The sequence below is a fragment of the Gossypium raimondii genome, chromosome 10 (genome assembly GCF_025698545.1).
Source record: "Gossypium raimondii isolate GPD5lz chromosome 10, ASM2569854v1, whole genome shotgun sequence".
Lineage (NCBI taxonomy): Eukaryota > Viridiplantae > Streptophyta > Magnoliopsida > Malvales > Malvaceae > Gossypium > Gossypium raimondii.
The window spans coordinates 6,612,617-6,624,737 of NC_068574.1; the positions used below are offsets into that span (position 1 = coordinate 6,612,617).

The window sequence follows — 12,121 nt, forward strand, 5'->3', positions numbered from 1 at the left end:
CTATTGCTTCTAAAATGAACAATCTTTAACCATCAAATCAATCACTCAATTTTAATTAATTATTCATGCATTTATACAAGATTTGAATCAAACTTGAGATAAAAAAAGATAGTAGTCTCTTTTCACCAAAAAAATAATAGAGATAAATTTTTAGTTAAAATACATATACATAAAATAAAAATATAATGATGGTAGTCAATATAGCCTTAGTATTATTAGTTAAAGCTAAACTCTTGCATCTTTAAGTATTTAAGTTCAAGTCCAACAATAATAGTTATGAAGCGTGGATTTTCAGTTTCAATATGTATGAATTTTGTGTGATTCTTCATTATTTTCATTTTATTTTTTATTTATAATGCTTTATATTATTTTGATTATATGTTGTAGTTTTTCAAATATATCATTGTACTTATATCAGTGAGTATATTATATCTATAATAATAAAAATTAAAAAAACAATATTATGATGGCAAATGCAAAATTAATTTGAAAAAGAGTTAAATAATATAAATGGCATATGCTTTAAGCTTTGATAAAGTAAGTTTTTTAAACAAATCGATATATTTTTGAATTAATCTTATGGTTAAGGGATTAGATTAAATTAGTTTTTATACTATTAAATGGATTAATTTAGTCTTTATATTATTTAAAAGAATCACATAAATATAAATTATAACAGAGTTAACATTTACTATATAAAAATGTCTTGAAAATTATTTTATCAATTGTTGTTTAATTCCAAATAAAAGATTTTATATCCATAAAAACTTTAAAGATATTAAGTCTAATAAACAATAAATGATACTTTTAAACAATAAATATTAACTTTATTCTAATATGATATTATTTGATTCTTTTTAATAATATAGGAATTAAATTAATTAGTCCAATAACAGAAAATTTAATTTAACAAGTCGGTATAAAGAGTGACGGTCCATTCATCACCAAACTGACACGTCGAGAATATAAGAAAATATAAATAAAAGAATGTATTTTGGAATAAATGAATGGAATAGTTGTTTAGTAAAAATAGGTGAGTTTTGATAAGGAAAACAAGTGGATAAGTTTTTAAAGGTCGTCAATTGAGTATTAACTCAATTGGAATTGGTATTGTTGTCATGTGCGTTCGAATGCGTTGAAGTGCATTATCTTCCTATTTAAAGGTTGGAGAGGAGGTATGCCTAATTCTAGGCATATTGTGTCAAGAAGTTTTCAAAAGTGTATCTTTGATTAGGGTGAAGATTTTTAACCACATGAAAAAAATTAATTCAATTCAATTCAAAAAATTATCAAAATATCTTTTTTTATATTTAAAATAAATTTTATTATTATTATGATACTTTTATCTCTTTTTTTTATTTGAAAAACCCATAAAGGTTGCAAATATCGATACTTGAACTACCCATGCCATCAAGATCTATGAATTTTATTACCACTTCAACTAAAGTTTCATTTTAATATTTTTATACATTTCAATTTTATTACGTAATTTGTTTCACTTGGATTGTTTGTATATCTATATTATTATTTAAAACTCGATTGAGTTGATATCACAAAACAATCGATACTAAATCAATTCAAAATTTATAAAATGCTATTTCATATTAAAACAAATTATATTATTATGATGATGCTTTTGTGTTTTATTTTTTAATAAAGCATAATGACTTCAATTTTACAAAAAAAAAATTAACTCTCCATTTAATTTTCTACTTTTTTATCCTTTAAACTTGTGTTTTGTCAAATCACTCCAAAATAAGTAAAAAAATTAACATACACATAAGTTGCCACGTAGATGAAACGAAAGCATTATATTACATTTTAAAATTTTAAAATTTAAAATAATTATTTTTAAAATTAAAATCATTAAAATTACGGTTGATTAAAGATGAAATATGAAGTAATATTGAAATGAAAAAAAAAGGCATCGTGGAGAGAGGCAAAGATCATTTTAATAAGTAATAGTATGATATTCTAGAAAATTAAAAAGTCAAAGGTGTGACATTTAATTAAATAATGTGATTTATTTTTATATTAAATGGACTTAATCATCTTAATTTTACTTATTATTTGGTATACTGAGAGAAGAGTTTTAGTTTGAAAAATTTTCTAACTCTAAAAACTGGTTTAAAAGTAGCCAATGTGTTTCATTTATATATTTTTATTTTTAAAATATTAATTAAAGACACTTGTTAATTTATTAATGTGCTCGTGAAGTTAAAAAATAGGTTTAATATAATATTTGATACTTGAACTTAACATTTTTTTCTAATTTGATACCTAAAGTTTTTTCTAGATTAAATTAAATACATAAATTTATTAGGTAAAACAATATTATTTTTACTAAATAAAATGGGCACTAAGAAAAAATTATTATTTTACTAAAAATCATAATACCACATAGCTAATAAATAAAATGGGCAGTTTGGTACTTAGCAAAAAAAAGGGTTTTTGTCCCTTTCGCTTAATAGGTAAACGCAAATGTTAGTTTTAATTTTAATATTAATTTTACATGTGATGTTATATGTTTATATTAATAAATTAATTTTTAATTTTTGTTGAGAATTAAATAACTTGAACCGAAAGTCCACGATATGATGAATTCGACGACTGGGTATTACATATCAATTTGGTATTTGGATAATTGGAGCCGAAGACTGTTTGACCACCTAAGGAATGCCAAGTGGTAAATCCCTAAACTTCATTTAAAATTTCATTTATGTCATTAACCTTTTAAAGCTTACAATATCGTCCCTAACGTTTTTAGGTTGTTACTCCACCTTTTTTTTTTTTCTGTTTTCATTTAAGTAACGTGAATACTATGTGGGACATTAAGTGTCACCTATTGCACACGTGGGTTATCTCCGTTGAACCTTCCCTCTTCATCTTCTACCATAATCAACACATCCTGCCCATCTTTCACCAAACACCTTAAGCCACCACACCACCTCTTTTCCATCCACTACTAGCAACTTTCAAACCCCATGAATGGAGATGACCGAGATCATAATGGAGGCTAACTTGGTTTACATGAGAGAGTCTTGGATTTAGTTTTACCTTGGACAATCTGTAATCATTTCTACTTGATAGAATCTTTAGAATAGGAGAATCATTGTGATAGTCAGCCAAATAACTTGAGAGGCATACAGCACCAAATTGACTCTGTGCCTATCGAAGTAATATTGAGGAAACATTTGAGATTAACTTTTCTTCCACGTACTAGTACAGAATTTTTCTTCCATTGCGACTTTAATGAAGACTATAAAATAAGAAGTTGGTTTTAAATGGGAACATTTAACACTTCGCAATGCACCTATTTTGTGTTTACCAATTTTGACAACATTTGAGATAGAATGTGAGCTTTGTGCATTGGTTTTAAATGGGAATAGACACCTTTTTCATATATAAAAAAAATGTTTGGCCTCTTAAGGTGCTCAACTAATATGACCAACTTAATAGGCCAAATATTTTACATATGCATATTTCCCTTGGTTTTTGCATTAAAAGCTTAAAGAAAAATATTTGAGTAGGTGAGAAATAAAGGGCAAGCAAAGTCACACTCATTGACACCTTTCAAGTTTCTATTTCATGTAATGTGAAACATTTTCCAGTCCATAACCACATTTTTTTTCAGAAAAAAAAAATGCTATTTTTGACTTCATTTGATCTAACTACACCACCCACCATTCACCTTCTTTCCCACCAAGTACCTTACAAGACAGCAAAGATGAACAGGGAGGAACAAAACTTCAAGAATGACAAAGATATCAAACAAAAAAGACCAAATACAAGACTTCAAGGAATGGTTAAAGTGGGCTTCCTTTTTTTTTAATAAATAATATGGTAAAAGCAGAGGTGTTCTAACTACCTTCACCGGTAGCTTTGGTAGGCAGGATTGTACATGCAGTGCTCAGCATACTTCACAAGATCCTTGGGCTGAGGCTGCCGAGTAGCCAAACCTAGGGTACCATGGGATAATTATATCAAAGATTAGATAAGATGGAGTTGCATGTTGTATCATGTTATTGATACGATATACTATAGAATTTTACCCAGTTCATATGCTTTAGCTGCAACACTGGCTGCAATATGGGCTGAAATCTTTCTGATATTTCTAAATGGTGGGTAAATAAGTCCCTTGTCAAAGTTCTCCTGTGTCACCTGTGCAGCCAAAGCCTCCGCTGCGCTCACAAATGAAGAAAAGGTTTAACAACTTGCAAAAGAACCTAGTCGGCACTACTTTAAACCACCAGATACAAAACAAAATCTGCATGCCTTTAACGGTTATAGCTCGGTTATCCAAAGCATAAGTTAAATGTGAACTTACAGGCTGCCAGAAGCATATCATCATGAACACGGATTGCACCAGACATAATTAAACCCAGACCGAGGCCAGGGAAGATGTATGCATTATTTGCCTGTAGGAGAGAAGTATAACAACTTAAGTTAGCCCTCAAATGCAAGATATTACCAAATATGGAGGTCAAACTACTTTATGTACAACCTGCCCAGGTACGAAAACTCTTCCCTTGTATTCTACAGGATCAAATGGGCTTCCACTGGCAAAAATGGCTCGGCCCTGTGAGTGAACAGAAAAGGGAAGAACCATTGTGTGTTACATTGTTAATAGTCATACAAAGCTTTGAATAATATATTTCAGAAACGCTGAAATAACTAAATAGGTTAACTGTTGAGAAATGAGATATAAAAGCTGCATGACTCAATTACCTCACTCCATGTATATGCTTCTTCAGCAGTACATTCAGATTGTGAAGTTGGATTAGAAAGGGAGAATATAATAGGTTTCTGCAAGCAGTCAAATATATAAGGGATGAGTTTGGTTTCATTGTTTCACTTATTTATAAAGAAAATTTATAGAGATACAGTACTTCATTCAAAGCAGCCATAGCCTCAACCACTTCTTTAGTAAATGTCCTTCCTACTCCTGATGTTCCAATCAACACTGTTGGTTTGATTCCCTGTTAAAATAAGACAAAAGAACAAAGAGTCTAAGAAACACTTGTTTTTTTTCTTTTGGTGAGAGTTGAGTGAGCAAAGGAATACAAAAGAGAGATTTCACACATTAACAGCATCGACAAGTTTCTTGATTGGTTCATGATCGTGAGCCCAGGGCTTTTTGAAATGCTGAAGTGAGTCAATACGAGATTTAACAATCAATCCCTGGAAAAAGAACAAAATGTATACAACATTCAGTCACTAGAAAGAACTATCTGCTTTGTATGAAATAGCTAGATTAGATTTTTCCTACCTTGGAGTCCACAAGTGAAATCTTCTTGCGAGCTTCTTCAAGTGGCATGTTTGTCTGCATGTACAATCAAGTATTATTTCCAATGGCTTCATGACATGATGTACATCTACTATAAACCATAGCATAAAAACTATGATGATTGATTCTAAAAGTAAAACCTGTTTTGAAATTTCAAGAGCTATAAGTTCTGCTATGCCAGTGCCAGCCTGTAGATCACCAAATACAAAGTCAGATACGGCAATAAAATGGCAATGAAAATAGTATAAAAAAAGAGAGAGGCCAATAAGAGAATCTTAAATGGAAACTACAATTCCACTAGATGCAATATACTCTTTAAATAGAGACAGAAATATTTTCACCTTCAACAATTAAGGTTGTAATGGTATTAAACAGAAAGGGTTTGAGAGATGTCCCTGTCCTTCAACTTTTTGAATATAAAAGAAGAGGAAGGGAATATAATCGAACTATTACAGCAAAACTGAAGGAACTTAATATTAAGTACGTAAGAATTTCGACGTCAAATTATAGGAGAGAAGACTCAATGTCTTTAACTCAATGTTTTTCTCTTTATTATCCAACTCCGAGCAGGATAATGTTTATCCATTTCACTTCTGTTGTTCACACTTGTCTTAGCTATGCTAATTGTCACCAGATGGGCATGTCTTGCAGGACGAAAACTTGTCCATCTTTTCCTTTTTTCCCTATTAACTAATTGAAAATTACCATGATTGCTCCTGTCATTAGAATGAACCAAGACTTTCGACAAGTTATAATAACAGCTCACCTCTCCAGCACCAAGGAATAAAAATCTATGATCAGCCAAGGTTCCACCGACTACTTTTAGTGCAGCAACAAGCCCTGCAAGGACCACAGATGCTGTTCCCTGCAAAAGGGATAATTTTCGCATATCATAAATGAGATGTTTAATCCTAATTGATTTAAGAAAATTAAGATTAAATGGTAACCTGAATATCATCATTGAAAACCAGATGAGTTGTGCCATATTTAGCAAGCAAATCGAAGGCATTGTGGTTTGCAAAATCTTCAAACTGCAAAAATCGTTAAAGATTCAGAAAACATTGAACTTAACATATAAACAAACACATCATATATTCCAGCCAATATTCCATTCATATCTCGCTCGAGTTAACTTACCTGAATGAGAACTTTTTCCCCATAGTTCTGCTTGACTGCACTCATGAATTCGTGCATAAGTTCGGCATATTCCTAGAGTCAAGAAGAACAGAACCTCTTTAGTATTAAAAACAAAATCTGATTGCCTTCATAACTAAAGCAAAACAAGTGTACAATAAGATTACGTGCCTGCCCAGTAGCTCTCCTTCGCCTAAGTCCTATATAAAATTCATCATTCAACAATTGCTCATTGTTTGTACCCACATCAATGGTTACAGGCAAGCACTGCAAACAGCAGCTAATGTATCAGCCATAGCATAAGGGAAAATATTGCCAAACATGGTTAACAGTAAGATACAGATCATTATGAGGCTTGTCTGGATTCATAACCTCTTAATAAAAGCAATATGCAAAGAAGCCTTCCATCAGTCCTTTAGTAATAAGCAAAGGGTAGTAAATACTCATCATTACATATACTTACAGCAGAAGGACGAACTCCTCCAAGTGCAGTATATAAAGAGAGCTTCCCTATAGGAATTCCCATTCCCTGAGAATATAAATTACCATTAACAAGTCAATAACACATGTGAGAGACGGAGGCAGTTATCATTAGATGTCTCTGAGTATTTATACCTGACAGCCAAGGTCCCCTAGACCCAAAATCCTTTCCCCATCAGTGACGACGATGACTTGAATATCCCTCTGAGGCCAATTTCTCAGAACTTCATGAATCTTCCCCCTGCAAAGGACACAAGTCAGTGAAATACAACGGGAAAGAAGCTCAAATTCAAGAATCCGATGCCAGCTATAATCCGAGGAACCAGTTCTCTATGTGAAACGTACTTTTCTTTCAAACTGATAAAAAGACCCTGAGGGCGCCTGAAGATGCTCCCATATTTCTGACAAGCCTCACCAACAGTTGGGGTATAGACAACAGGCAGTAACTCCTCAACATTGTCGATCAGAAGTTTGTAGAACAGCCTTTCATTTAACTCCTGAAAATGAAAGTGAAACCGAAATCAATTCAGAAGTGTTAAAGTCATTAACAGCAATTGATAAAAGCATAAAGTATTATTTCTTTCTGAGTACGATAGTCCGAATAAAAATTTTTAGAAACACTTAAAACAGAATAAGAATCGGAACTAACGGCAAGGAGGAAAGATTGTGAAATTAAATAGAGAAAATAAAAATCATAATTTCAAATTTACATAATCTCACAATAATAGGAGGAAACATAATAGCACAAAGCTACACAAATTCAAACATATTTTTCATATAATATGATGAACTAAAGAGAAATAAAATCATGCCATCGGGTGCAGCTACATATTTGACATTCAAGAAACATGCTGCAATAATTCCAGCCAGAAACCTACGACTTTAGAGCAAACGGTTACCTGCAAATCCATCATGGCCATGTACTTCTGCAGAGGAACTTGATACTGGCGGATACTATACATCATTTTCTTCACCTGGTGAGTAGTGGTAAAATAGTTCATTAAACATAGCAAGGGTTAAGGAAAATGAACAGAATTCAACAGAATGATTCAAGTGAAGTCAAAAAAGATGTACAAGCAGGGTAGATAACCTGTAGTTCTTGGGAAATAACTGTGGGGGGAAGAAGACCACGCAAGTAATAAGAATCTCTTTCTTTCTCATTAAAGGCGAGTCCTTTGTTGTGGTGAGGATCTCGCAACAACGAATACCCACTGCAGTGCATGAAGAAGAGCTTAGTCTTTGAAAGTATAATTAATTGGATTTTTGAAATTAGAGAAGTTCAATAAACGTAACATTTATTTCCTAGGAATTTCAATCATATCTAACAACCAACACAAAGACAAAACAACAAATCAAAGATCTGAATTGGTAAAATTATTGTTGGCCACAACATCATGATCTAACATTCAATACAAAACAAAGAGTTCACAACAAGTACATCAAAAGGAAAACCATGAACTTAAACACAAAGAAGAAGACCAGAAAATAAAATAAGACCCAACACTTAGAAGATCACCTTCTTATTTAAATGTTAGACAAAAAAGAGATCTGTCAAACATATATGAAAAATCTTAAAAACCATCATGTCATAGCCAGAAAAAAGAAAGCTCATAATAGAGGTGGGAAAAGCCAAATAAATAAATAAAAATTACACGAGAAAGATATTAGTGCAAAGGAAAGTAATCGAATGTTACCTGGCAACAGAGAGAGACCAAGGGGTGACAAGTTGATCGTCGGTGGCGGCGGCGTCATAGTAGAGGTCGCGGTCTTCGCCGGTAACAGTAGGATTGGGGTCCACATCAGCAACAGAAGAAGTGCCATCTTCTTTTATTTCTTTCAATGGGTTGTTGTTGTTTTCAATCAAAACGCTGCTGTTTCGATCCCTGTTGGGGCCTAAAGCTGTGACTTTGACAGAAGCTGGTGGCAGCTTCTTCAGCTTGTATGAGAAAGGGCTTGATGACCCAGAAATGCCAGTGTTGTTCTGTCCCCCCCCCCCAACGCCCAAAAAAAAAAAGAAAAGAAAAGGTCAGTAACGAAATCAAATAAAAAGCAGATAGGAGGCAAATCTGAGATCTTTAATGTCATAAAAGAAAGCCTTAGATGTTGAATATCTTTCAAAGATGTGCAAAACCAGATAGGAGGAAAAAAAAGAAGGAAATTTTTATTATTGTAAAAGAGCTACAAAGGAAAGACCCTGAAAAAGGTAAACTCATGTGATTTTCAAACTAGAAAAATACCAGAGAAAAAAAAAAGAAACATGAGGAAGAGATATAACAATGATTAAGGTTTAGAAATAAATTATAGGAAATGGGTAGTGAAAATGAAGAATGGGTTGATTAAGAAATTACCAGAAAACAGCTTCTGTGCAAGGAAATCATGGTGAGAGAAAATGTGGGAAGACAAGAGTCTAGAGCTTTTGTTAGTGGAAATCTCTCAATAGAAACAAGCAAAGCAAAGAAAGGAAAGATGGAAAGGAAGAGAGTCTAGAGAGACAGGAGATGGGTTATATAAAGCTTCCCTTTCCCTTCCCTTTCCCTTCCCTTACACTGCTTTCTCTCTCTACCCGCTGATTTTGTATCTATGAGGGAGAGAAGGAGGAATCCTAAAAAACGTGTCCGGTTTTTATCCCTCTCTGCTACCCTCAGCAGACTTTTGGTGACTGCAAATGACAAGTGGGTAGCTGAGTTTGTCCCTTTATTACGAAAGCACCACCACCGTCCCCTCAAGTAGGACGTCCAAAAAGAGTGGGTCCCAACCCAAGCCAACTTCCTGCGAACCTTGTTTAATTGCTGTATGTTTTAGGTGTGTTGAGCTGATGAGTTCGGGTTTGGTTTTCTGAACAACCAGACACTGGTTGCTTGATTGGTCGTCAACTTGTCGTAACAAAATCAAAATCATAATAATAACAAAATAATTCTTTTTTTTTAAGTATTCTTTTGTTTCGGGAGTCGGAATTTTTTCTAAAAAAAAAGAACTATATAATTATGAGGAGAAATTTTGAGATAAAATTAATGAGGATCTGCTTCGAAATATTCTGCATTAGTACATTGAAAACAATTTTTAATCTAGTTTTGCAGCCGTTGGATTAAGGATTCTTCGAGATTTATAGTGAGATTTGTCATGTTATGATGGTTGAAACATATTTAAAAAGCGCAGGATTCGTTTCATCAAATTTTATGGCCAAGAAAGAGTCTGAGAATGTCTTCTTCATGCAGTTGTGTGCGGCAATTTTTCATGTCAATTCCAAGATTTTCGGGAATGTCGTCTTCATGAAATCTTGTCGTCTGTTTATATACGTATTTCTTTTCCTTTTTCTTACCAGTATTTCAATGTTATTGAAAGGAAACAGATTAAACATACATATCTAGATTATGTATATTTTGTTACATTAATGTTTTTAAAATGTTATATTAATTTTATAAAATATAAATTTAGGAAAGCAGCAGCAGGCATGAGGACAAAGTAAATTGTAGGGGAGATTTAGGAAAGCAGACATAGTGAGCTCCTCCTCCTCCTTCATTCCCTTTGGTAAAACAAAAATAAAGACATTGGGAGGAAGAAGAAGCCAACTTTCTGAACCACTGTAACATGACAGCCATTTGAGTTTTAGTTTCTGGTTCTGGGCCTTTTTGTCTGTCGGTTTCTTTATTTCATGTGGCTGATAACTTTTGTCTGACGTGGCTTTTCTAGAGCTAGTTAATTATTATTTTGAAATGTGTTTTCCAATTTTGCTTTTTAAGGAAAATTATTTTTAAAAAGTGTGATAAAGAAAATATGAAAAAAGTGATTCGTTAATTTTAGTAATTTATGTTATTATCAAATATTGTTGTTTTTGTAGTTTTCATGCTCATTTTGTAATTTATACAATATATTTTTAAGGTAGATAAAGTATAAATTTTAAATGTTTTTACGTAACTAATATAAATTATTCATAAAATTAACAATAAAATATTTTTAAAACTTAAATATAATAATAAATTGGTAATTTACTAATTTTGCGAAATGGTGAATTATTTAATCAATAAAACCAAGTAGTTTGGTGTTATGAGAACCAAGTAATTGAGAGATATGTAAAGTAGATCCCACATAATAAAACCAAGTGCTTTGCTGTTTTATTAATTATATGACTCGGGAATTTCTTAATATCATCCCACGTGCTCTGCATTTTACCTTTACAATATTCTATATATTATATATAAAAAAGGAGATTTTAAATATATTTTAGGTTGTATACAAAATCAATAAAGATAATTTAGGCATTAAAATTATGAGCGGTTAAAATTAAATTAATTTAATCGGTTGATGACTGAATTTAATTCAGTTAAAGGTTGGTTAATGATTTTTAAAATTTCAATTATCGGTTAATTTAATTTAAAATCGAGTAATTAACCAAATGAAATAATATATAATATATTTTTATATTAGTAATGTATTTTTAACTATTATTTTTATATTAATCAAAATAAATAATATATTATATATAATATATTTTTTGAACTATTAAAAAAAAGAAAATGAACATTAGCAATGTATTTTTTATATGTTTATACTTATTTTAATCAAAAGATAAAAACATATAAATTTTAGTTTATAGGGTTAAACGATCGAATTAATCGAAATATTTCAATTTGGTTAATTCATTTGAAAAAATTTTTGATTCGGTCAACGGTTAAAGATTTTTACATTTCAAGTAATAGGTTAGGTTAAAAACCGAGCCGACCGTTTGAACACCCCTAATTAGAACTTAATTAAGTATTTTGTAAAAAAAAGCTAAATAGTTTATAAAATTTAAATTTTATTACATTTTAGTTTTCTTTTTATCGCTGTAATATAATATAAAGCTGGATTGGCTTCCTAATCGCTTTTCTCGCGTTCTTTTTATCGTACCAATCATCTCTTAGATTCAATCTGAAATTCCAATGAAGCATGGGCAGTTGAGAATGAAATCAAACCAGAAATTGTATTAGTCCCAACTCCTAAGGCCATTTATATTACACGTAATAAAGCGGTGAATTTGATCATAACCAGTTATATATAAAAAGATGGGAAAAAACTAACAGACAAGTGTGTAGGGTAGGTGGCATAGCATTACCATGTGGTAATTGCATTTAATGGTAGTTGAGGTTTTGGTGTTAGATGACATTCGCCTGCATAGCCATATTCAACCCAATAATCATTTCCATATTATATTAATTTAATCATGATTTTTAAAAATTTAAC

General features: G+C 31.5%; 1 protein-coding gene across 1 annotated transcript; it reads right to left on the reverse strand.

The window, feature by feature from the left end:
• Window positions 1–3,563: 3,563 nt before the first annotated feature.
• LOC105776862 (NADP-dependent malic enzyme) lies at window positions 3,564–9,506 on the reverse strand. The gene is made up of 20 exons (XM_012599802.2): window positions 9,250–9,506; window positions 8,596–8,882; window positions 7,992–8,112; window positions 7,801–7,875; window positions 7,247–7,398; window positions 7,037–7,142; window positions 6,885–6,950; window positions 6,593–6,688; window positions 6,425–6,496; window positions 6,235–6,318; window positions 6,054–6,152; window positions 5,428–5,475; window positions 5,270–5,323; window positions 5,083–5,181; window positions 4,890–4,979; window positions 4,729–4,806; window positions 4,505–4,579; window positions 4,328–4,418; window positions 4,053–4,181; window positions 3,564–3,959 (listed from the first exon to the last, which is right to left on the reverse strand). Exons 1-20 carry the CDS (start codon window positions 9,277–9,279, stop codon window positions 3,871–3,873), a joined length of 1,941 nt encoding a protein of 646 aa, XP_012455256.1. The 5' UTR covers window positions 9,280–9,506; the 3' UTR covers window positions 3,564–3,870.
• Window positions 9,507–12,121: the final 2,615 nt, after the last annotated feature.

Bases quoted from the DNA above. Each gene is read 5' to 3' on its own strand.
- LOC105776862 (XM_012599802.2), bottom strand. From the start codon at position 9,279: ATGATTTCCTTGCACAGAAGCTGTTTTCTG. The intron at 7,876-7,991 runs GTTATCTACCCT...ACTACTCACCAG, and splicing joins TTATTTCCCAAGAACTACAG to GTGAAGAAAATGATGTATAG. The intron at 4,807-4,889 runs GTACTGTATCTC...GACTGCTTGCAG, and splicing joins CTATGGCTGCTTTGAATGAA to AAACCTATTATATTCTCCCT.